The 25,179-nt window shown below is 49.2% G+C and overlaps 9 protein-coding genes across 9 annotated transcripts; 3 read left to right on the forward strand and 6 right to left on the reverse strand.

Annotated features, from left to right (window-relative positions):
- Positions 1–441: 441 nt before the first annotated feature.
- tim21 lies at positions 442–1,313 on the reverse strand (the record flags this gene model as incomplete). The annotated part of the gene is made up of 4 exons (XM_056715940.1): positions 442–627; positions 686–740; positions 797–981; positions 1,035–1,313. The coding sequence occupies 4 exons, from the start codon at positions 1,311–1,313 to the stop codon at positions 442–444; spliced, it is 705 nt and encodes a 234-aa protein (XP_056563562.1).
- Positions 1,314–1,643: 330 nt separating this feature from the next.
- Positions 1,644–3,397, forward strand: N7489_010192 (ADP-ribosylation factor GTPase-activating protein; the record flags this gene model as incomplete). The annotated part of the gene is made up of 6 exons (XM_056715941.1): positions 1,644–1,709; positions 1,776–1,911; positions 1,983–2,166; positions 2,232–2,938; positions 2,996–3,313; positions 3,369–3,397. The coding sequence occupies 6 exons, from the start codon at positions 1,644–1,646 to the stop codon at positions 3,395–3,397; spliced, it is 1,440 nt and encodes a 479-aa protein (XP_056563563.1).
- Positions 3,398–3,969: 572 nt separating this feature from the next.
- N7489_010193 (folic acid synthesis protein) lies at positions 3,970–5,998 on the reverse strand (the record flags this gene model as incomplete). Its single annotated transcript, XM_056715942.1, has 4 exons — positions 3,970–4,954; positions 5,023–5,231; positions 5,287–5,639; positions 5,779–5,998. Coding segments are annotated over 4 exons (1,767 nt in total), but the record flags the coding sequence as incomplete, so codon positions are not given.
- Positions 5,999–6,761: 763 nt separating this feature from the next.
- N7489_010194 (alpha-L-arabinofuranosidase B) lies at positions 6,762–8,282 on the reverse strand (the record flags this gene model as incomplete). The annotated part of the gene is made up of 1 exon (XM_056715943.1): positions 6,762–8,282. The coding sequence occupies one exon, from the start codon at positions 8,280–8,282 to the stop codon at positions 6,762–6,764; it is 1,521 nt and encodes a 506-aa protein (XP_056563565.1).
- Positions 8,283–10,055: 1,773 nt separating this feature from the next.
- On the reverse strand, positions 10,056–10,802 carry N7489_010195 (uncharacterized protein; the record flags this gene model as incomplete). The annotated part of the gene is given in 3 exon segments (XM_056715944.1): positions 10,056–10,364; positions 10,438–10,758; positions 10,773–10,802. The coding sequence occupies 3 exon segments, from the start codon at positions 10,800–10,802 to the stop codon at positions 10,056–10,058; spliced, it is 660 nt and encodes a 219-aa protein (XP_056563566.1).
- Positions 10,803–14,708: 3,906 nt separating this feature from the next.
- Positions 14,709–15,112, reverse strand: N7489_010196 (Short-chain dehydrogenase/reductase SDR; the record flags this gene model as incomplete). Its single annotated transcript, XM_056715945.1, has 3 exons — positions 14,709–14,783; positions 14,840–14,925; positions 15,001–15,112. The coding sequence occupies 3 exons, from the start codon at positions 15,110–15,112 to the stop codon at positions 14,709–14,711; spliced, it is 273 nt and encodes a 90-aa protein (XP_056563567.1).
- A 1-nt stretch (position 15,113) lies between these two features.
- Positions 15,114–20,049, reverse strand: N7489_010197 (uncharacterized protein; the record flags this gene model as incomplete). The annotated part of the gene is made up of 5 exons (XM_056715946.1): positions 15,114–15,601; positions 16,701–17,182; positions 17,260–17,516; positions 17,664–18,873; positions 18,929–20,049. The coding sequence occupies 5 exons, from the start codon at positions 20,047–20,049 to the stop codon at positions 15,114–15,116; spliced, it is 3,558 nt and encodes a 1,185-aa protein (XP_056563568.1).
- A 775-nt stretch (positions 20,050–20,824) lies between these two features.
- N7489_010198 (uncharacterized protein) lies at positions 20,825–23,164 on the forward strand (the record flags this gene model as incomplete). The annotated part of the gene is made up of 6 exons (XM_056715947.1): positions 20,825–21,006; positions 21,086–21,384; positions 21,440–21,462; positions 21,531–21,738; positions 21,818–22,096; positions 22,158–23,164. 6 exons carry the CDS (start codon positions 20,825–20,827, stop codon positions 23,162–23,164), a joined length of 1,998 nt encoding a protein of 665 aa, XP_056563569.1.
- Positions 23,165–24,173: 1,009 nt separating this feature from the next.
- N7489_010199 (uncharacterized protein) lies at positions 24,174–24,704 on the forward strand (the record flags this gene model as incomplete). The annotated part of the gene is made up of 2 exons (XM_056715948.1): positions 24,174–24,596; positions 24,663–24,704. 2 exons carry the CDS (start codon positions 24,174–24,176, stop codon positions 24,702–24,704), a joined length of 465 nt encoding a protein of 154 aa, XP_056563570.1.
- Positions 24,705–25,179: the final 475 nt, after the last annotated feature.

Raw genomic sequence — 25,179 nt, forward strand, 5'->3', positions numbered from 1 at the left:
TACTATTCTGTTGTCAAAGGGAAAAATCAGCCGGGAAGCATACGCCACAGTCGGAATATCACGCTTGTAGACCGGTTAGTTAGGGATACTACAGTTATTCTGTTATTCTTTTCGTCAACAGATATGGATCCCCAGGATCAATTCGACTTCGTTGAATAATATGCGCGACTAGCGCATTGAGGCTAAAACCCCATGAAAATATGATACATCTTACAGGTCATCATAAGAGCCTGAGTGGACGGCCATTGGCCCAGCCCTAGAAAGTACAAGGAAAGCGACTTGTCCAAACTGGTGAAGACCAGCCTGGAGCAAGCGCCAAAACAGAGGCGCAGAGGCTGCAAATGTCCAAATGCTTATCGCAGATGAACGCATAGAACCTATGCAGTGAGGTGTGGTTGTTGGAGGTAGAGGGTATAGTAAGGAGTTAGCATCATTGCCAGATCAACGCCACTGAATACCAAAGAGCTTCAAGGCGCTAGTCACATTAGCCTTCTCTGAGGCTTTTTCGAGGACGATACGAGGGTGGCCCTTCACATCCAACGCAAGAAGCTGGTACTCGAAATTGCTCTTATCCAAAGGTTTCATCATGTGCACGACGACCACGCCAGAGTTGAGAGGGCCTTCGACCTAGAAACCACTATCAGCACACGAATCCAAAATCGTCCGGAAAGGATATGTAACATACATGGAAATGCATGCGAAGGTGCTCACGACCTAATCGATCCTTTTCAGTTGACGATCTAGTCACTGTCAGTATTTCGTTTCTATATCGTTATGCAGAAGCCACAAAACTTACGCGATAGGTTTGTTTCGCGCCCACCGGCTCGAGGTCTGCTCCCCATATGCCTTGATCTCTCTTCGATCACCGAGCAATTTTATGCATTCGGGGTCATCTTTAATGCGCCCTACTGCAGTTTCAAATTGCCATGTCTTGCTGTTCGGTGACAAAACTTCAAGATAGAAAAGTGTGAAGACTCCACCCTAGTCAGATCATATAGTCAGCAACTATCTGCGGGAACGAATGCACCACATACCGTCAGTACTGCTCCAGCTAACACGATAACGAAGTTGAAGGATTGCTGTGTCGCCCGCGCAACCTTCTCTCCTCGACTCAAATCGCCCCACTGGACTCTCCCATCATCGGATAAGACCGTAATGCTCTTTTTCCTTGACGATGTAGTTTGAGGCCCGTTACCTATGTTGCTTTGCGTGGTGTACAGGCGAGTGATCTGTGTCTGTATGCGGGGAGAGGAGTAGAGGGCCGGAGGTGCCGGCGATAGTCGGGGAAGAGCACGTAGTTGGATAGACCTCATTGTGAACGATCAAAACCGAGCGTCTCGCAAAGAGTTGGAGTATCTGAGTCGAATACCGGACTCGATCATCTTCCAGCCTTGGAAGGCTGCTATCGATCTTCATTATCGGCAGCACGTGATTACAATACGGTATTACAATACGGCCGTTGGCGGAAAATGCCCCGGCCAAATGGGAGGCGCTGTATGACGATTACACCAGGCACATCAAGAGAGTCCACGTTCGCCGTTCCCGACTCGGGATGCTTTGCTCTTTGCCTAACCTGAGCACATTCTCGCCCAAACCCCCCTTTTCTTCTTCCTTTTTCCCATTGATATCTTCTCGGTACCATTATGAGTGCCACGAAGGCGCAGTCTCAAAAAATCTTTGAGAAGGCCAAGCTGAAGCCCGCGAACAAGGTGCGCACACCCCCACCCCGTATGCTGTATTATTGTGGCGCTCGATTCTAATGTTTTCGCTTTCAGGTGTGCTTCGACTGCGGCAGTAAAAACCCGACATGGTCTTCAGTTCCATTCGGTATCTACCTGTGCCTTGATTGTTCGGCTCACCACCGTAATCTCGGTGTGCACATCTCCTTTGTCCGATCAACAAACCTCGACCGTACGTACCCTACCACACAATTTCTTTACACGCCAAATGTACCGGCAGATCAACCCTAACGTTTCATGCAGAGTGGCAATGGGAGCAACTGCGCCTGATGAAGGTTGGTGGAAATGAGTCTGCGACCAAGTATTTCCAATCGCACGGAGGTTCCGCTGCGCTGGCGAGCAAGGACACAAAGGTGAAATACACGTGCAATGCAGCTGTCAAGTATAAAGAGGAACTCAAGAGGCGCGCTGCACTGGATGCGCAACAGTCAGTGGATCCAATCTCGGTGGAACTGGCACGACTATGTGCTAACAGTACTGTTGCTCCATTAGGTACCCCGGGGAAGTCATTATTACGGATCTCCCCGCTGGCACTCCCTCGGATGACTCGAGCACCCCTGCTGGCGACGGCGACGATGATTTCTTCTCCTCCTGGGACAAGCCCTCCATCAAGCGTCCGAGCAATCCCCCGTCACGCACCAGCACGCCCCCCGTCGTCAGCCGGACTAGCTCTCCTTTCCTGAACGCCGGCCCCAACGCAAATGGATCCCGCTCGAAATCTCCCCTGTCTGCTTCGGAAGAAAAGGCCGCCTCTCCCGCGCCGACTGCTATCCGGCCCACCAATGTTACTCGGAAGACATCTACAGCTAGCTCTGCAAAGAAGGGCAGTGTCCTTGGTGCCAAGAAGGCGCCCAAGCTCGGGGCTAAGAAGGTTGCCGCTGCGGATATTATTGATTTCGACGAGGCAGAGCGCAAGGCCAAGGAAGAGGCTGAGCGCATTGAAAAGCTTGGCTACGACCCCGAGGCTGAGCAGGCGGAAGCCGACGCCAAGAAGGCCGCAACTGCTGCCGCCGCCGTCCCGATCGCTTCTCCTATCCCAGTCAGTCCTGCTGGCAAGTCTAGTGAGCGAAGCTCAGGTGATGTGGAGCGACTAGGCATGGGTGTGAGCAGACTTGGTTTTGGCCAAGTGTCAAAGCCCGCTGCCCCCAAGAAGCCAACATTTGGTTCTGTTGGCCCTGCCAAACCCAGCCCTGCTGAAGGTAAATTTCCCTTGTTGATCGTGCAACATATGAAAGAGAAGCTGACACTCGACACAGAAGCTGAACTCACCCAGACCAGAACCCGATTTGGGACTCAGAAGGGTATCTCGTCCGATGAATTTTTCGGACGGGATCGGTTTGATCCCGCCGCTCAGTCAGAGGCTAAGGAACGTCTCCGCCAATTTGATAGTGCTACATCCATTTCCAGCAACAGCTACTTCGGCCGGCCCGAGGATGAGGTCAGTTCACTTGACGATGGATATGGTGATATGGAGGTTGCTGCTAAAGATTTCATCCGCCGCTTTGGTATCACGGCTGGGGATGATCTTGAGAACCTGTCGCATCTTGTCGGCGAAGGTGCAACTAAGCTACAAGGTGAGCACGTCTTTGTTTGACATGTAACCGCTTCTTGCTGATTGAATATCACCAGGTGCTATCCGCAATTATCTGAACAACTAGGCTAGTTGCCTATGTTCATCAGATATTTTGCCTTCTATCACTTTAATACCTTAGCAAGCAACATTGTTCCCTGACTACCCCCGATCCCGTCTGCGTGCGTGACGTATACTGTGTCTCGCCTGCCCATCTCGCGTCCCTGCCATTTCTTTACCTGGAAAACCAGTGCGATCAACAGTCGGCCAAAAATTTGGGTTTCATCATTCTGGTTCGCAATCTGGCGCGCGATTGTCGATTTTTGTCTTTTCCCTTGCTTCTTCGCATCCCTACGCAGCAACATGGGGCGATGGAAGGGAATGTACCTTCTATTTTATTTTGCTCATTTCGTTGATATGGTTTAGGATGATCGAGAAATTCATGATTTGATATTATTGATAGACAAGAACTTTTGACCAAAGCGCAACTCCAAGCTCTCAAGTCCCACACCGCTCAACCCAAACTCCATGATGAATGAAGAGAACACAGTAGTACATCATAGTACAAGCCACACCCAAGTGTTGAATAAAAAAAAGGCCCCATATATACATCAGCAGGGCAATGCAATGCTATGTGATAAGTGACGTACAAGTACGATCTCAATCAACGCGATAAATCGCATCCGCAACCTTCGTCACCTGCGACATCTCATGGACATCATGAACACGAACAATATCCGCCCCACCAGCCACGCTAGCAGAGACAGTAGCAGCCGTACCCCAAACGCGCTCCCGGGGCGTCTTCACCCCAGTAAGATTACCAATGAACCTCTTCCGACTGGGCCCCATCAACCAAGGGAAGTATTCAAGTCCCGGCATCGCACGCAGCCTCGGCAACTCCCGCAAGATCTCCAGATCATGCGGCTGGATCTTCGCAAAACCAAGACCCGGATCGAGGATGATGCGCCAGCGCCGGATCCCCGCGTCTTCAGCAGCCGCAATGCGCGCGCCCAGCTCAGCAGCCACTTCCGGGATAACGCCGGTAGGGTACTCGTGCAGGGTCGTCATTGTCTGCGGCGTGCCGCGCATGTGCATCAGGATCACGGACTTGCCGATCCGCGCTACTGTCGGTAACATTTCTGGGTCGAGGAGGCCGGCGGAGATGTCGTTGACGATGTCTGCGCCGGCGGCGCAGGCGGCTTCCGCTACGCTGGCGCGGTAGGTGTCGATGCTGATGGCGATGTTGGCGGCTTCTGGGATCGAGGTTCGGATGTGCTGGATTGCTGGTACTACGCGGGCGATCTCTTCGGCGGCACCGACTGGTGTTGAGCCTGGGCGGGTGCTCTCGCCGCCGATGTCGATGATTGTTGCGCCGGAGGCGATGAATTTGCGCACTGTCTCCGTTATATAGGTTAGGTCTGTTGGGGAGTGCTTTCCGCCGTCAGAGAAGGAGTCTGGCGTTAGATTGAGAATTGCCATGACGTGGGTGCTGCGCTTGGGATCTGTTGCGCGCAGGGATGCGAATAGTGGTGAGATTGGGGTTGTTGATACTGGGATTGGGTCTGGAGGTGGGAGAGCCTTCAGATGTGTGCTGTATGTTTGTTTGTCCTTTCCTGGTAGTGGAGGGCATTCATTTGGCATTAACCTAGATTTGGGTGGTCAGTACATTCGTTATATGCAGATATGGTATATATAGGGTCATCGGGCTCGTACTGGCTGAGAGGTCGCAATACAAAGTCTCGTTCAAGCATCAGGTTGTGTGGAATGTTGAGACGTTCGTGAGAGACGATCTCTCGATCATAGAGCAGGATATCCAAGTCAATAGAGCGTGGACCTTTGTCGATGAGCTTCTTTCTGCCCATCGCAATCTCAATGGATTGAAGAGTGTCCAAAAGATCCAAAGGTGCAAGAGTTGTTTCCACCTGAGAGGAATTAACAACTGGCTACCAAATCCGGGCATTAACTTTGCTAACATACCTCGCATACACCATTGATGAATGGATCTTGATCAAGCACATACATCGGTGCGGTCTCGAACAATGAACTTGTCCTTTTCACTTTGATACCAACTCGGTCCATTTCAAGACAAGCCTGCTCAATCATTTCTACTCGGTCCCCGACATTACTTCCCAGGGCAATGAAAGCCCGGTGGATGTCTGGACTGGGGTATTTCAAATTCATCTTGGAGTCAACTGCTTGCGCAGTGGAGAAATTCTTCACAGGCGGGGTCAAATGCAAGGACGTTATTGAGCGTCTAGGTAGACCATTTCCAGTGGGAAGTCCCGATGTCAATTGAGCTGTATATTCCAATTGGGACTGATCACACGACCCTATTAGATATTAGTGCTGTATTTGAAGTGCAGACACGGCAAATCAGAAGAAAAAAAATGCGGGACAGGCATATTTCCCCATTGGGACGATACGCCGATAAGCCTGGTAGGGGCTTCTAAAAAGTAGCTAGGCACTTACCCAGGTTCTGCGGTGAGGATGTTCTATAACTATAGTATGTCGTCAGATTTGCCACAGTCAATTGATTACATGGTGGCTTTACCCTGTATGCAATGGTCGATGATGACTCCTGGCCGAGGCTGCAGCCAATGGCAAACGTCCCAGCGACCTCCCAATTTGCTGTAAATAAAGAATACGAGAAGCCAGTGTATGGGCTCTCTGGATCACCCTTGCATTCATGCTGATTTGAAAAAGAAACGTAAGAATACAAAGAGTGTAAGAGCTTCGAGTCAGTCCTACTAAGTTTCACGTGGTTCGCCTTCTTCTTGGCGTTGCCGCCTTGACGTTTTCACGCCTGGATACCTTGGTGCCTTGGTGCCTTGATGCCATTTTTATGTCTGTACCGTGTCTTCAATGGAGGACTGAATAAAGTGCATCTCAAAGCTCTACAAGACCCTTTAATTCTAGCACGTCAACATCTAGTGGATTTTGAGGGTCGCCAATGGTCGGGCAATCTCATGTTCTTATGAGCTTTGATGCGCATGCGTGCTATATGGTCCCACATCCCGTGGAAGGATGAGAATCCTGAATGTCATATTGAATCTTCAGAGCAGGAAATTGGAAACCAAATTGAAAACGAGCCAATTCAAACACGCTTGTTGACCACTGGCGTGATGAACTAGGGGGCTTTCAGAGGAGGGGTGGATCCGGACTGGGCAGTACGACTATGCCACTAAACGGAACCAGTCCCTCAAAGCAAAATTCTCCGAAGGTGGCAGTGCAGATGCGCCCGAGAAAACCAAGCGAGGCTGGCCTGTTCAGGTTCATAAGGAGTTCTTTTAGTCGATGCGCATCTTGATCATCGTTGTATATTGCTTTGTCCAGGCGCTATAGGAGGGGATATATATATTGCGATGAGTTGGCTCGCTACATACACAGGACAGGGTTTTGCGATGCTAACAATACTGGATGAACATGCCCGCCTATGAAATATCGAAGATGCCTCAAGCAAAGCCATTGCTGATCACCCAGCTTGCATCACTGTTGAAAGAAGTGGCAGAGTCGAACGTGTGGACACCGCCGTTGCTGGCAATGTATAGCACGTTCTCGTAGTGGCGGAAGTAGCGGGTGGGATAGCTCCAGGACCGAACCGAGCTCGTCTCACCATTAAGGCCTGTCTGCGGACAGAAGGTGGCGTCCTCGTGGAGCAACTTCGTGCCGTCGTTGGCGGCAAGCACGAGCGCGAAATCAGCGTGCCGGATGAAGCTCCCCGGGGTATCGACGGACTCAAACGAGAAGCAATTGTTATTGGCAAGACCAGCACGAACAGTCCAACTAGCCTGTTTCTTAAGGGCGGTAGTGCTAGACGACGAGACAACCTGAGTATTGATGGTCGCGCCAGTGTGTGCGATGTAGCGCGTCGTGTAGCCGGACGTGGTAGCCCGCAGCGAGATCGAGGAACCGACGGTGAGCGCAGTCCCGCTAGTCAGCGGCGCGGTAGCGTATTTGGCCGCTACGATGTTAGCCTGCACCGAGTTCTCGGTGGCATCGGTAGGGTAGCCAGATGTCATAACGCCCTCGTAGAACGTGCCCTGGGCGCCGTTGCTGTTGTCGCCGCCAATGCCAAGGATGATGGCACCCTCTTTGCTCATGGGGTTGTATCCAGACACGCTTGGACGAGCACCGTTGTAGTATGTTGATAGGGAACCGGAGGCTGCATTTCCGCCGCGGATGGCCCACTTGTTTGGTCCTCCCTTGACAATCGCATTGACAAAACGGTGGGATATCGACGGGTCGCCGGCGTTGTTGGCTGGGCTCGAGCCAGAGAAGAGGCCGTTCTCAAGGTCAGCCATGATCCAAGGGCCGCTTCCAGCACCGGAGCCCCAGGCGGTGTTGTCACCATAGTAGATGGCCTCCATGTGGCCGTTGCCCGTATCGGTACTGCTGATCTCGGCGTTGCCGTAGTCAAAGCAGCAGGCACCGTTGTAATGGGTTCCGTCGAGCACTGCGTACATGCCCTCCGCTTCATCACCTGTAGCCGTGCCGCTGGCGGCGTTGTTGCTGTAGCCCGTGCCGGGAGACATGAACACGCCGTAGGCCTTCTTGCCGTTTAGCGTGACTGGTGCGCCAATCGCGCTGGCCAGGTTATCGTAGCCATTAGATTCAGGGCCTTTGAAGCCGCCGGGTGGGGCCTGTTTAAGATGATTACCGCGGCCAGACTGGTCATATATGATTGTGATCAAGCAGGTGGTGTTTGAACAGAATTTGTCCTGGGCAGCGGCATTTGCAACCCCTCCAGCGGAAAGCGGCGAGATATCGGTCGTGGTGCCGTCGGAGCCACGTTTGACCTGGTAGAGTGCACCGGTGTAGGCGTTGTACAGGGCACGAGTGGTGCTGTGCGCGGCGATGCAGGGCGTGTTGCCGGAGGCGTAGATGTCGCAGGGCCCAGCTTCAACAAGAGTACCAGTGGCAGCGAGGCCTAGAACCAGTACGCAGAAGCGTTCAAAGCTTCGCCGTGAGAACATATTTGATCTGTTAAACAGTAGGTCAGGCAGGTCTTATCGCGTTTGAGCCAAAACGAGATGGTTTAATAAGCTGTGAAGAGAAAAGAGTAGGGCCTTATGCCGTGCAATGTCCTTCATATTTATATTATCCAGTTCATCGGTCACGAATCCTCTCTAGAGGAGGAGTAGTAGGGGTTACTAAAGTGGCTGTGATTATCCTCCAATAACATAGTAAGGACCCGAATGGTACCCTCCAAACGCCCGATTAATATGGCAGATTTGAGCGGCACCACCTATTAGGCTACTAAGAAGTAGTTTGACGGAATCTCTGGCTTGTGTCTTACTGAGACGGAAGAAAGGTTTGTTTCGCCCCTGGTGCTAGCACAAGTCCTTCTGTATGTCTCAAAGAAGAGATAGAGAGATAATTCCGATCGACGAGGTGTCTCCAATGCACCCCACACAATAGCAGCATTAAGCTTGTGCCACCGGGATTTTCCCCCTTTGTTTTCTTCAGGGCGCAACAACCGGCGAAATCCAAACCCAATTGAACAAATGTCTCATGGTCGAACTGGAATCAGGCAGGCCTAACCAACGTAGGATTGTGGCGTTCAAGCAGTCTCAAGTTCACTTGGCGGGGCTTTGGCACCCTGAAGATGCGGGGCCCTGAGGGGTACTGATACCAATTAAGCATTTGTGCCGAGGATACTTCCAAGGTTCGCCATGGCTCAAATAAGCTTAGGCTCGGGTGAGATGAGTGGACCTGACCCGAGCGAATCGGAAGAGCAAAGTCAGCAGCTCACTTCAATAAATTGCACACGCCTCGAGCCCGAGCCCTGGAGCTAATGCAGACTTACAAGGCCACTTGCTGTCCCGCCTTATTTCACCGCTTCCGTCGAGCGGGGTAGGTCTTCGGACCCAATTGTTTTGTAGTTCTTAGGAATCAGACACCACCTTATAGTCCACCTATTTTATCCGCAAGACTTCTACTTTTATCCGTCCTTACTCCGAAAAGTACTTCCCGCGTGAAACCGGACCCGAGGAGCACTAGTGAGATCCGTCGGCCACTGCTCCAACGTTTGCCCATTAGACTAAAAAGGTCATAACAAAGTCAGTTCATGAGAACGTGGTATATATATATACAGGCGCCCCACAACATATATTATGCCAACACATGTTGTGGGATCACACTTGTGGTAGAGTCCGTTAGTTAGGAGGTGGAGACCTGCAGGGTGGCGCAGGTCGGATCCCGGTCTGACAGCTCCGACCCCTCGTAGATAGATAGTTGTAGGAGCGCGCTCCCTTTCTCCAATACAACTCTCTCCCTTCTGCTTCCCTGACCCTACATACCTACCTAGGTAGGTAGGTACCGTAGTGTCATCAATTGGAACCCCAGCATGTCCACCTGGGCACCTTTGACCGCTTTGATAGACCGCCTATTCCTAATAGCGAAGTTTTTCTACTCATCCGACGCGTGCTGAAGTACTGGGATGCAAATACGAATGATGACTGTAGATCGATACTCCGTACAGCTCTGCCTAATATCTTCCTACGACGCTAAACATCTGTCGGATCGGGATATGCACCTCCTAGGCCCTAAATAGGAACCTGGATCTTGTTATGGCGTAGTGGTAAAATTGCCGTATTTTATCCCGACAAAAACACACTATGCTAGGCGGGCTACGTGAACATAGCAATAACATTGATTGTATAAAAGCTAAAACGCACTCGAAGCACTCTCCGTCGTCCCTCGACGTTAAACAATAAAAATATAAAGAGGGTGCTGGTCTGGACTAATCACTCAATCGACGAAAACACACGTCGCTTATGCTCGTGTTCTATCGACCCTCGGTTCCTCGCCGGTAGGGTATTGAATGGGACAGTACTGTTTGGTACTTCGCCGCTGAGAATTGTCGAATCCCTGATTTCCAGTGGGAGAATGAACCCTGCTTTGACTAGAGTGTGGCGTCTGGTGTTCTTTTGCCCAATCACATCGGCAAGGAGATAGGACTGCTGGAAATTCTGAAACACTACTGCCAGGGCGGCCGTATCGGATGGGCGGCCTAAACAGAGGGGGGCACCCGAAGTTCCATCCGCTGGGGCGAGCTGACCATCTGTATGCCACAGCAAAAAAGCGTTCAAGCTCGAGAGGCCACGCCTCATTATACGCATCACATACGTGTTGTTCCTCTTCAAAAAGGACAATCAGGAAGCCAGCGATAAGCAAATGGACACCAACCGCCTCTGGAAACAATTCTCGGAGGCTGTCGAGATCCGCTGTCGTGAGGAATCGTCTTGGGTTGATATATCGGTCAAAGTGCTCATTGTATCTGTCGGGCGATCGGGGCGTGAGAATTCCACCGGGTATGCCTAAGAATTGATCTCCGGGGAAGTAGTGGATTGGTCGACCGCCGGCATACACACTTTGGGATGGGGCGATGGGAGAACCGACAAGCCAAACAGGCTCTCCGAACACAGACTCCGCGACACTCACTCCCGCCTGTGAAGATAGACTGGGATGATAATCTCTGACGAACTGCTCATTTTCTTTGTTGATGTGAGTTACTGATTCCGCGCGAAACACGTCTGCTGGTGAGCTAGCTCTAGATGAGGAGACTGATAGAAGAACCTCAGTCAGTGCTGACAAAGTCGATCCCCAACAGGCGAGCATTGATTTCCTGGACTAGGGTGTGATCTATACTGCTCGTCATCCATGTCTTGACTTGTAGGGAGAGAGTATACCATTTCTCTCCATTTGGATCGTCGACAACGGGCCAGGGAATGTTGGTATTGATTAGATTGTGGAGACGATGACTCCGTAAAATTTTCTCCACTTGGTCCACCCAGGTGTCGAAGTCGGTTCGCTCTTTCAGCGGTGGGGTGATTTTGTAGAGATTGAAACTCCCTACTTCCGGTAAACCAACAGCTTGGTCTGCAACGACGACGTCTCGCTTGGTATGCCAGTTTCGATTTGGCTGCATGGCGGCAGGTTGGTTGGAGGATTCAGCCATCTTGGCTGATGAAAGAAATGATCAATGATAAAGACTGATCAATTTGATAGTGAATGTAGTTCTTAACGTGAGATGCTACAACAAGGTCTCTTTGTCAAAAGAGATAAATGTAAATGCAGTTCTCAACGTGAGATACTATAATAAAGCTTCTTTGTCAAAAGAGATAGTACTCCGGTGAGATACTCTCTTTGTAAAAAGTGTTAAAGAAGTGAGAAATGCACCCCTCTTTGATAAAGGGTATATGCAAATCAAAGTGAGATATACTATCTAGTAGTATTCTCAAAGAAAAGTGAGAGATATACTATCGTAGTATTCTCTAAAAGTGAGAGATATAGACTTCAAATCTATTCTCAAATGAAGTAAGATATAGCCTATTGATAGTGCTATTCTTGATGGTGAGGCTCCCCCGCGGGGAGATTCTTATGTAAAGTCTTTGATAAAGCAAAGGGGTAAAACGAGGGCCTTATAACCTATTGAGGCCACGAAGGAGGACTAGTGAGATGAACTAGCATGGAGGGGAAATCGGGAAGAAGATGCATGCCATGAATCTATGGAAAAAAAGGCTGTATATGAAGCCTGTACTAACAAAGGAATGGCAAACTGACATAGCAAAGTCTTAGTCTGCACAAAGGGACAAAGGCATAAAGACATACTATACATGTCAATAGGTTGGCAGTTCGCCGTTATAATCTGTTCACGGCGAAGGCAATATCCGGTCTGGTTCTCATTCTAAGCCAAGCGACTTTCCTAACGTCCTCTCCAAAAGCTGCTTTCTCAGAGAGTGAGACGTCGTCGTCTTAGTCTTAAATATTATTATCTTCTTTAGTAGAAAAGGTGGTTAATATATCGATCTTATAGGTAGATATATTAAAGAAACCTTACCTAGACTCGCTATCTATAGTAGATCTTCTAGGTATATAGCTTAGTCGATAAAAATAGTTAATAAAACTCTCTTAGGGAGTAAAAAAGCTTTATTAATAGTTCTTATTAAGCTACTTCCTAGAAATCTAGCTAGTTCACTAATTACCTTAATCTTAAAGGTGATATTATCTTTAGACTATTAGATTTATTATTTATCTAAGGTAGCGCTTAATATATCGTTAATATAGAGTAAAAGCTAGAGATCTCTCTCTTTATATATAAAAATATATCTTTTATCTAGTAGCTCTTTAAAATCTAGTCTTAAACAAATAAACGCCAGAAGCGAGCCAACGATATGTCAAAAATATAAAATGAAAGCAAAAAAATGCTCACACTCGGAGTCGAACCGAGGATCTCATGATTACTAGTCATGCGCTTTACCACTAAGCCATGCGAGCTGATTGGATAGGATACTCTGCTCCTCTTGGCAAGATAAGCCATTGGACCAAATTGAGAGGAATATGTTACGTTGAGAATGGCATTGTATGAATTTCGATTTAATAAGTTCTATATCACGTTATATACTGAGAGAGGAATCACGTGGAAAGGAAGAAATTGCCGGACATGGACGGCCGCCTTGTATTACCGCCTTTATCGAGCGGGGTAGACTTCCAAGGTTCCTTCCTATCTTTATACTTCTTAGAGAATTAGATACCTAGGTACCTAGGTATCACCTTACCCCAGTAAGAAAGTACTTCCCATCCGATTTCATCAGTCCTCTGCCGTCAGAGTTCATACGTCGACTATGAGCCTAGTAAGACAGTACTTTTCATCAGTTCTTTACCATCTGAGTTCGTACGTCGACTGTGAACCCGGATCCGAAGGAACATCAGTAGAGTCCGTCAGGGGTGGAGACCTGTGACATATACCACCTGATGATTGCTTTATCTCCTCAATTTGTCTGAACTGTTATCTCCTGTTTGGATAGCGACCGGAGCGCGAGAGGAAAGGCGAGGTAGCGCAGAAAACGTACGGGAATGTAGCGGCAATGCAAACCACGTGTAACGTTAAATCGAGCGTAATGTTAGAGAATAAGAGTTTTAACTTCATCATCGTCTACGAGCTGTCCTGAAACTTCCACCATGCGTCCAGAACATCGTTGTAGCCCATTTTTTCCAGACGCTGTGCGACCTTGCGGCGCCACTCTTTTTAGAATCTTTATCCCTATAATCGAAATCTATCCCTGCGGAGATTCGGAATTTTGTTCTGACCCATTCGATAGGGATATAGCCAGCAAGCTCCCAGTCGATAATACCTAGCGAATCTGTCGAGATATCCATAAGAATATTCGTAGGACCAAGATCGCAATAATAGAAGATAAGTCTAGAGACATCTATAGATATCTCGGTACAATTCTTTAGGAGCTGTTATAGAGCAAGGGTATCAGCTATTTTGCTATTGCCTTTAAGGAGATAACGTTCTAACAGCTAGCGTCTATCCACACCGCTAATAGTGTCGCCCTTCTATGCTACTAAGCGATTGCAAACATCCGCGACCTTACCGATATAATACTAACGAAGATTGTCGTCTATATTAGGCCAAGCCTTATGAAGGAGCTGGCCCGGCACCCTCGAGACGACGAGGAAGTATCGCGAGTTAGTCTCGAAATGATAGAGGACATTCGGGAATCTAAAATCATACGGTTCTTGATCTTCTTAGTCTTTGAGAAATTGTAGAGTCATATGCTCTCTGGTTACATCGGGATAGTCTATATGATACGCTTGGATAAAGGCTTCGCCTGCCTTCCAGACAGCCGCTTGGTTGTCAACTGCGTGAACTCTCGAAATAAATGATGAGTCGTCTAAGAGGGGCTTAGAATTCGGAAGAGGCTCAGGTGCAGTGGAGAGAGCGAAAGGCCCCCCATTGCCGTCGCTCCAGCATGCTTGGTCGGCTGGATTATTGTCTAGGAGGGGTGATGAATAATGAGTAAGAAGAACCGCATTTGAGATTAGCCAGTAGCTTTCGTCAACTTCCTGTATCGATTCATTGAGATGCGGCTGAGGCAGGCTAATGGATGACATGTCGATTGATGCTGAGGTCGTAGAAAAAGAATAAACACAAATGTTGCCGTACTTTATAGACAAAGCTTGCCGAAGAGGTATTAACCAAGGACGTCTGGAAAGTACTGTACGAGACCAGGTAGAGAAGGAGAGAAGGAGAGTGATGACTGAAAAGGATTGGCCAAACAAACATCTTCCCCAGTTTGCAGGTCCGTGCATTTCCTAATACTCTCGTACCCCCGGGCCCCGGCACCATTGATCTCTGTTTGAAGTATGGCTTCAGATTACGCAAATTTCTTCTTTGCTGACCATGGAAAAATCATTGTATCAAAATATAGAAGCATTCGTAACTCTGACTCTGAGATCGAGGAGCGAACCCTGTCCATTGAAGCTGCCTGGATTAAAATATCACAGCAGCTGGCCTTGTTAAAACTTGTTGAGAAACTTTGGGAGAGGATTACCAAGAGTTTCAATGGCGCCACTGAGCGTTTCAGATAGGAGCGAGGCTGTCGCGGCCTCTACCACGGGATCTCTGTACCATCAATCACGTTGAAGAACTTGCCCGAGGTCGTCTCCCGAGACGCATTATCAATCTGCACGAGTCAGTCTGCATCCTTCAAGCTTCAAAACAGAGAAGGGCATCACGTACTAGGCCTAGAATGGAATCGACACTCTGGCGCTGGGAGTTTGGGGCCTGGGGAAGGCCCATCGCGCGGGCGCCCTTGTTGCCGCCCTCTGTTTGCACGAGGCTGTTAGACGGTCAGCTGCCGTCCAAAATATCCCATCCGGCTGGTCTCTCTGGTGGCTTACCCGGGATGCACGGCAAAGGCAATGAAGTCCTTGTTGACGCTGTGGATAGCACTGCACGTCCGCCGGAGTTAGCCGATTCTTTCCCACCAGGGTAAGCTAAAGCTGGCAGCATCTTACGTAGTGATCCAGTTCAAACCCGCCTTGGAGATTCCGTACGCCGGAACGATGTGAGCCTTGTGAACCTCAAGTCGGCCAATGGAACCGGCAGCACTGCTGACCGATACCCACTTGGGGGCCTGGGACTTCTCCAGTAAAGGTTTGACGGCCTGGTACAGGGCTAGGGGCCCGAGCGCATTCACGGTGAACACGTCGGTCACAGCCTCGGAGCTCACCACGTCTAAGGGAATCATGCCCTTCTCGCCGGCTCCGCCGGCATTAGCCACCACCACATCGATGTGGTCGACGTCCGTGAGATCCTTGATAGCCGCCGCAGGGTCGGCCGAGTTGCTGCTTTCAATCTTTACCAGCTGTAGACGCGAACCATCAGCCTTGGGCAAGGCCTCTAGCTCCTTGACGTAGTCTGCGGCTGTGTCGCGGACACTGGCAATGATGATGTGCTTAGGCCGGAGTAGGAAGGTCTCCACCAACGTCCGTCCGATTCCTATCCTCCGTCAGCGCGATCCTAACGCAAGTTTAGGCAGGACTTGCCTCGACTAGCACCGGTAACGAAAACGACAGTGTCGTCGGAAATAGTCATGACTGAGAATAGATGATAGGAAAATTCCGGTGGGAGTCGTATCTGGTAGCGTTGTGATTGGATTAATAGGCTTGATGAATGGAATAGAGAGAGAAAGAGTAGCTAGCTTCACGTTTGCGGCCGCCTTTAAATAGCCAGCTATAGGAGGTATTGAGAGATACCTAGGTACCCTATAGGCGATTAATAATGCTTATATGCTCCTCCACGGATGCTTTGAAATCGGGACCCCAGGATGACCGATCATTGATAGGGACATGAAATGAATCCTTGTGTAAGACTACAAGGGAGTACGGACCACGAGCGCTGAGGCCGTCCATGCTCATGCGTGTGAGATTCTCAATTTCGGCTTATTCTCACGACAAGCTCAGGTGCGGACTAGTGTGAAACCTCCACGCCGTCTAGTCTCTTGGTATTCGGAGTACTCCGGTATGGTTTGTCTAATTGGAAAACGCCGTGCTAGTCCTCTGCACCTGGTTTGGATGATGCAACTGTTAGGGACTACTGTAGGTGAGCCAAGTATCTATAGCCTCGCTGGCATAATCATAGTGAGACAATCTTCTCCCCTTCTAGCCTTGGCGCTTACAGAGGGAGTTATATTAAGAAGAGAGAGGAGCGAGCTCCCAATCAATATCTACCCACCTCAGCCTAAGGCAAGAGGGTATCCAAAACAGCAGCAATCATACCAGAATGCGCGGGCAAGTGAAAAGTGTGCTTTGTATGGAAGACACACCTAGGTAGTGCCAACAACTGAGGTATCATCCCTTCTTTACTGGGAAAACATGAGACCGAGTCTGAGGTCAAAGAATGCCAGCTTGATACGGTCTAATTTCTAGATCATGTTGAAGAATACATCAAAAAAGGGATTTAGTTGAATAGAACCCTGTCTATGACCATGATATCTGTAGATATTTAAATGACGACCCGCAATTAAGCTCTCACTTCGACCTCTTATGACTCGACCTCTTCTTCCCATCCTTTGTCTTCGAAGTAGACTTTCCTTTACGCTTTTTCTTCCTATCCACCTCCGATGATACCAAGTCCGATTCAGGCTCGGAGCTCTCATCGCTTTCAGCATGTCGACGATCTGGCTCACTGGACTCTTCCTTATCCGATGATGTACTCGAGTCCGAATCAGTGTCTGAAGGCTCCGGCTCCTTAAACACCCCCCTCTCAGGGCCTCGGCCTTTGGAAGAACGACTCGGCTGCCCAAACGCATATGCTGAGCGACCCGGATCCGTGTTGGGTACCATAGGCACCACCATAGGTTGGCTCTGAAAGTTATCGGCGCGCCAGCGATGCTCTTCGGCCAGTTGTGAATCATTCTTTCCCTGGCTGAGCGAGAGGAGGTATCTGTCGAATTCCTCGGCGGCGGCGGCAACTCGGGTGAATTGTTCCTTACCGAGGATGATATAACTTGGTCGTTTGTTTTTCCGTGCGTCGAAGGTAGCAAGGGCAATGGCTGTCTGGAATGCGTTGCGAATTTGTCTACAAATAAAGGGCTTTGATCAGCATAAAGATTTGGGTTGAGTGTGTGGAATGAATGACGGCAAGTTGTACAGTACCTTCCATTCCAGTTGAGCAGGTTCTTATCTTTGATGTCTTTGAAATGTTCTTTTGCGAACCGGATGATTTCTTTCTCCCGGATATCGAAGTCCGGATTTTGCGTCTCGAACTCCTTCCTGATCCGTCCGATGTTGTTCTTCCATATCTGGATGGATGTTCTCTTGTCCAGCCTTGGATAATACAAACTGACATGGATTCGGGACTTGAATGCCCGGTCGATTTGGCCGACGCGGTTTGTGGTGAGGAATAGGATCCCCTATCTGGGTTAGGAGACACTCAGAGAGTATCACTGTTGGATGCGTTGAACTTACACTGTAATATTCCAAGGTTCGAAGGAAAACTTCGCAATGGAATTTGCAATTAATATCATCTATATAATCAACAAACGGAGGGACGGACCTACCTGAAACAATAGCATTGCGGGGGAGATCGGTATCATTGCGTCGCTTAAGAAAAACACTATTGTGAAATTAGCAAAGCCTCGACGAAGAACTCGAGGTTGGAAGGATGCAACAAACTCGGCTTCGTCAAGAAGAAGAACGCATCCCCATTTATGAGCAAGCTGGAAGTTCCGCTCCAAGTTCTTCTCCACAAATTCAGCGTTGTCTCCTATGTCACCACATGTGACTGGGAAAAGAGGCCGTTTGGTATGGTCGGCAACGCATTCAGCTGTACTAGTCTTACCAACTCCTGGTTCGCCGTGCAGCAAAATAATCAGACCCTTACCTTTCCCCTGAATAAGGTCGACAGAGGGCAGGGAACCCTCTCGCCCTTCAGACTTGCTTGGGATACTCTCATGATTTTCAACCATAGCCAAGACTGTTTCTTTAATACTGTCGTTGATAACCAAGTTTTGCCAACCATCGGTATATTGAACATCGCTAATGCTCTCGATGTCGAACGTTGCCCATTTGCGAGAACGGAGAACGAACCCATAGACCTTAAAGGGAAGTAGGGCCTTCTGGTCTCGGGTCAAGTCTTCCGCATACCCCGTGGAGTCCATTAAGCTCCCATTCAGGCCTTTGAATTCCTGTTCTTCTTTTTCGTCGATGACGGAGTCTGGGGCAATCCACTCGTTCCCACAGCAGCCTTCTAAGTCGCATCGAGTACAATACCAATGACCCAAGTTTGTCTCTCGGATGTCATGATCAACTAGATTATCCAGTCCGATCTGTGGTTTGTTGTCTGACATCTCTAGAAACGCCAGTTGGAAATCAATGATTACCTGAGATTCCACTTGTTCCGGATGCTTATCCAGGGTTAATCCATGGTATTGCTTATGTGCTGTCTTTTGTGGGTTCGATAAAACTGCGAAGTTTTCGCCTCGAGTGACCATCGCTTCACGAATGCTTTCATGGTTCGGATCGCATTGCAATGGATATACCGGGAGAGCAGTCATATCTCGCTCTCCTTCATACTTCCGGATCTGGAATGTACGGTTTACTGGGCCATATTGGGCCCCATCGAAGTCAATGTAGAAGCACTCCACTATAAAATTCCCCGGGGAGTATCCTTGGTCCTTCAATTTGACCCCAGCATGGTTTGCCGGGGGTTCAACAAACGTGGAAGTGGAGTAAAGCGGTCTCCCTCCCGTTACCCGAATCACTCGATACCTAGAGTTCGCGTTAGCAGTCCATCATATGATTCCAATTTAGTTGAAAGGCTCACAGTTGGATCTGTTTTGTAGCGGGAGTGCGGACGGTGGTGCCTGGTCGGAACAGATGCCAAAGATCACAGAATGCTACTTTGCGAGCCGTGCCCTTCTCAAAATCCTCCCTTAACTTGAAGACATGACCTAAATGATCCGACATAAATCCGTTCAATAACCGTAGATGTTCAAGGGCCTTTGGACTCTCCGTTTCTTTTAATGGGCCAATGGCCGTTGAAGGGACTTGGCTTTCAGCTGTGCTGTCACCATGGATCTGTTCGAGTTTCTTTTGATGTTCCAAGAGTTCCTTCCAGAATAGAGTCAACAGCTTCAAGGGCCTCATGAAGGTGACTTTATGCTCGTGGGGACCGCGATGCGGGAGCTGGTCCGTGACTTCATTCAAGACCTTCAAAAGAACTGGCGAGCGAAGCCGAATCTGAAAGATAGGAAGACTGGCCTCTTTGCCATCAAGCTTTACTTTGTTCCCAGCGACACCCCCGGGGGACTGTTTCTTTGTGAACGACCGCGCCCCTCTGAACGGTTGAGGTTCTTCGATTAAAGTCTCAATGACGCTCTGTGGGCTGTTGTCGATTTCCGGGACGTGCTTCCACTCGCCTTTCGAATCGGGTATATCGTATACAACGGAGTACTCTTGCCAGCTGAGGCATTTGGTCGTAGCCTCGCTATCAGGTACCTTGCTTTTGTTGTAGTTGGTAGGGTCCAGTTTCTGCGGTCCAAGAATTGCAGCCTCGAGTGCTTCAAGACGGTCGTGAAAGAGTCGGTGGAGCATCGCTTCGTGAAAAAGTCGCGCTGGGACGTCTTGAATTCGCTCTTGTAAAGAACGCTGCTCATAGACTGTGGTGGCTCTATTCCAGTGTCGAAGGAGCCATGGATCATCTTTCGCATCCTCGAGTCGAGGTTCTGCCTCATTTGTCTTATTGAGTTGGGAATTTTGAGGCCCATCCTCTGCCTTGCTAGGTTGACAGTTCTTCACCGCATCAGAGGATAAAGAGGAAGACGGGGTGTTGGTTTCAGTCTGAGACGAGTCTGTGTTGCTGTCCGCGGCTGGTGTGAAGACACTCGGTTCGGAAGATAGACTGAAGGAGTGAGGATTTACACTGTCGACGATCGCTGTTGCCATGATGCAAAAGCTCCTGCGATGCTTCTTGGGCCTTCGAAAAGACGGAGAAATTCCGAGGCCACTGAGTTGGTCACTGATTTGTACCTGCGATACTCTGGCCAGTTTACCAGGCATATATACACGCGCTGTACTGTAACAGGTGTCAGCGTGTCAGCCTTGCTTTAAGGCAGCTGAAAAAAATCTCACCCCGCCAGAAAGACTTTTGCTTTTTATGCTCGGACATCCTTTTCGACAACTAATATTTTGCGCTCGAATTGTTTGCCTATTTCCCAGCGCCTAGTGCTGCAGCTACTAGGGATTAGCCGGACCAGAGGGAACTACTTGGACGGGGGAAGCTCTATTTTGGTCGTAGCGCCCCATCTGCACATACACGTGTCTCCACTAGGCATAAATCCTTCCTAATACGGAGTAGTTCCTTTACCATACCTCCTGGCCCTTGCTCGCCATCAGCAAATACTTGTCAGCTTTCTCCCCTCTAGCGTGGTGCGATGAACTGCGGCCGATCGAATGTCCCCGCCAAGCCGCGCTATATTTAGTTTGAGTGTCAGCAAAGGACGTGGAAATGATCTTGACAGGGAGTACTTGGGACTTCGGGCCAATGATTGATCTGATATAATCCCTCAACCCTACCCCTCACCATTCCTCCCCTTAGTGGTCGGAGTTGACCTGACTCTTGAACTGACAGGGGCATAGGAGGGTTTGGTCACTCCATAACACCACCATCTAACTAAGAACATCTTTGTGTTTTCTTCAGGCAACATAGGCCACGAACAGGATGGCAAAACAACCCGTAGCCAAGTTCCCAGTCCGCCATTCAACTAATATCCCCGCGAGCTTCATTGAGAATCACCAAACCACTGCCGAAGACGAAGAAAAAATCAAATTTGTTCATCGCATCAACTCCTTCCTCCCCGAGAAGGACGCAGCTCAGGATGAGCTAGAGTGTAAGCAACGAATGTGTGTGTATTCACCTTCCGCTCATCATATGCCGAAAATCCCGGAACCTATCACTTATTATCGAGGGCTATTTTGTTAGTGAGGAGTCTTTCAAAAGCACGACCAACAATGTTCAGGCCTTAAATGAGGCGCTAGACGCTTTCCGTCTGAAATTGTGCAAACCTGGCCAATTTCAAGTCAGCCAGCCTATGCCATCAGGCCAGAAAGTACACTGGTCGGATGTGATGAAGGAGCTGCAAAATGCCCAGAACTACTACAAGACCCGTCATGGAGGTGGACCGATTGGCAAAGCGATTTCCAAATTCGGGAGATATACGGAGTCGCTGAAGGGGTGGTTAGACCTGCTTCCAGCTGGGGATTATGGGTCTACTATATGCGGTACGTATGCATCTATCATATTCGACACGATCTATGCTAAGCGAGGATTGTACAGGAGGACTCAAGCTATTGTTATCGGTATGACAGCAGGAACATTCCAGATCGAGTTGATTCTCAACCCGCAAGCTCCGACTGACGCTATGTAGGCCCTTGATGAAACTCACAAGCTGGATAGCCTAGTTTTTGTGGCACTGTCGGACATACCCGAGATCTTGTACGAAGCCCGGTTCTACCTGGATGCGTACAGAGTTCCTAGGTTGAGTATTAATATGCTGGAAAAGATGGCTGACCTTTGTAACCACGTTCTTATTGTGCTGCGGGAAATCGTTTATTACTGTCTTGAATCAAAGTCTAGTAAGTACACATATTTGCTCTGTCTCCAGAGTGGGAAGGTCGCGTCTCTGATTTTCTTTTTTTTTCAATCTTTGCATAGGACATTTTATTTCGACGGTCTTCAAGGGGCCGAATTCGAAAGACTCTCTACGACAGACGATTTCCGACCTCAGGGAGCGCGCCACCTCTCTTTCTCGAGAGGCAGAGCTCACGAACCACCAAACTATACAGAATATCAACGAAGACATTCAAGGCATCAAGCAGAGTTCTCACAACATAGAAGGTAGCCGGACGGACATCTATGTCAATCTATACGTGCTCTACTCTGGACACCCTTCTCTCGATAGCAAAGGCGAACTTCTGTCCGACAGTATGGATGGTTAGTATCATGCAACTGTCAAACTTTTTATCAAATCTGAACCTGAAAAATGAAAATCTAGCGTCCCCTCGATTGTCTCTCGCCGGCGTTCAACTTCAAAACTCTATCAGTGCAAACCCTTCCCCGGGGATCCAGCCTTCGCGGAGTCCATCCATAACCGACCTACCAGATCTAAGAGATTTGCTCACCCTATGTGTCAATTCTCAATCTAACGATCATTTAAACGTTCCCCAACGGACTCATCGCCGACATCAATCTTTCCCCAAGCCCGAGGAGCCCCTGATCACCACCGAAGGCCTTTTGCACCTCCTCGCATTCGACGAAACCAAGGTCGCCAGTGACCGTGGCACGAACGTTCACCCCAGCAGGTTCAACAAATGCGAATCCCAAAAACTTCCCTTCATTACGAGATCAGCCCAGTTTCAAAACTGGATCAACAAGACTGAGAGGAAAAACGCCTCCCTACTCGTTCAAGGTCACTTTGACTCTGAAGATGGCACATCGGCTTTGACACACCTCTGCGCAAGGATCGCTTACGAGTCCGCTCCCGATCCCAAAGTGCTGATTCTGACTCACTTTTGCTCGCTCCATACGGCCAGTCGCGCGGAGATCGGTCGCCGGGCTGGTGCCACGGGGTTAATCGCCAGCTTGATCGGTCAGCTCCTCTCGTACGACTCCCATCGAGTCCAATTTGACCTTTCGCAGATCACGAAACATGCATTATCACGGATCGAGGAGTTTTCATTGAAGAAACTGTGCTGGCTTTTCGGGATGTTGATTACCCAGGTTAAGAAGGGAATCACGATGATCTGCATAATTGACAATATCTCATCGTACGAGACGGACGAAGCGGTGGGGGATCTGGAGCAGTTGGTCCGTTGTCTGCAAACCTGGGTCATACGGGCAAACCAGACTTCGTCCAAGCCGAGGATGAAGTTGTTAATCACCGACACGAACCAGACCACCCGGGTTTACCGGTATTTTCAACACGATGATATTCTGAACCTCGAAGGTGAATCAGGGGATGATTGGGAGGATGACTCTGAGGAGGACAGCTGGATAATATAATTGGGGAGGTGCTCACCGTTCGCAAATCGGCATCATGAGTAGATAGTAGTCTTGTTTAGCTGATGCGACTACTACCATTTGGTGGTTTTGCAAAGGTCGGCATTCGTAGACCCCTTTCAAGGTTCCACTCTGAGTGCATTCGATTAGTACGGCAGGTGGAACAGAGCCATAGTTCTGTGTTGACTTGACGGAAGGATTATGAGGGACGCTGGAATCCGGCGACAAGCGGGTGGTCAAGATGAAGTATTGATTCTAATGCCATCTCTTGGTATGTTGGACCAATTAAAAGCAGCCATCATCGGCCACTCATCATGACTCAGTCATATGGCACTATCATGCGCTTAATTGTGCCATCCGAGAAATCAGCAAATAAAGGACTTGCGGTAAGTACCCTGGTCCCGACGACATCCAGACAAAGCATAATGTGGGTAACCCACCGAATAAAGCCCACCCCCAGAATTGGAGTGTAATTTGTTGCTAAATATGCCTCGACATGTAAGAACTCGTTCTAAATTGTGCAATCTACTCCACAAAGCCACCCACACATATAAGGATTCGGCAGTAACCTCCAGATGCGCCCCAAATTCTGGTTCAATCACCGGTAGCAGGACTGACGGACTCCACTCCCCCAGCTCTGCAACGCAAAAAGTCAGGATTAGGGGATCTTTGCTCTCCATTGCCACGACGAGTGAATGTTTGAGAAGATGCGCCAAGTCAAGCCACCATATCGCGGAAGGCCGTCACATGACCTAGGGGAAAAGATACCAGTTTACACCCGAGGCATCAATTATATGCAAACATTGCAAACCTGCCAGCGACATCTTTTCAAGATCACGTGTACCCTATCTAGAATTTCTTAAGCCATCACCTTATCTCGTGTCACCGCTGGGTTTATTGCCGTTAATACATCCTCAACCTTTATCACTCTCGCGCCTTTCACGACTATTTTTCATCCGGTGATCCACTTTTTTCTTCCCAATTATCATCCTGTCCACCATATTCACACATCATGGATCACACGCGCGATCCCTGTCCCTGGGTTGCCCTGAGCGACTTTGGCGGTGCCTTCGCTATGGGTGCTATTGGAGGTGCTGTCTGGCATGGTGTTAAGGGATTCCGCAACAGCCCGTACGGCGAGCGCCGGATAGGTGCCCTCACAGCAATCAAAGCCCGCGCCCCCGTTCTCGGCGGTAACTTCGGCTGTTGGGGAGGTCTTTTCAGTATTTATGACTGTTCAATTAAGGGTATCCGCAAGAAGGAAGATCCCTATAATGCTATCATTGCTGGTTTCTTTACTGGTGGCTCCCTTGCTATCCGTGGTGGTTATAAGGCCGCCCGAAACTCCGCTATTATGTGTGCCGTCTTCCTCGCTGTCATCGAGGGTGTCGGTATTGGTTTCCAGCGCATGATGGCCGATAACACAAAGCTCGAGGTATGTTGGATTTGTGACCTTCCGGGTATACAATTGGACGTGTCTGCTAACGATGGATATTATTAGCTTCCTCCCCTCCCTGCGTCGGAGCAGAAGGCCCACGCTTGAATTCCCTCCTCGGTTCATATCTTCCTTCGGTCACCATCAACGTATCCTCCCTTCTACCTTTGTCTTCATAACAACATCTTCGCATCAATACTCCCTCTCTCCTCAGGCGTTCGGTTGATATCATTGTTCCTAAACAACATAGCACAGAGGCTCCCGTTTTGTTCCTACTTTCCCCCTCGCTTTTAATACCGCGCCCTACGGTTTTGAAGCATTGTACATTAAAGACCGAAAATTCATGCTCACGGCTGGTTCTAAGACTGGTATTTGCCTTTTCATGGCCTGGTGGCTAAACCCCAAGATTTCATTCACATTCGTTTTCTTCGTCCTTTAGATGACTGATGAAATAGACAATACAAGCCGCATGTCGCTTGGGATCCTGCTAATAACCCGTGGGTCGAATAGTGCTCACAGATAGCAATGCATAATCTATCGTCTGCGCCTCCTCAAGCAGCTCTCAACCACTACGATGTAGATC

The sequence above is a fragment of the Penicillium chrysogenum genome (genome assembly GCF_028827035.1).
Source record: "Penicillium chrysogenum strain IBT 35668 chromosome Unknown utg000005l_segment0_segment0, whole genome shotgun sequence".
Classification (NCBI taxonomy): Eukaryota; Fungi; Ascomycota; class Eurotiomycetes; order Eurotiales; family Aspergillaceae; genus Penicillium; species Penicillium chrysogenum.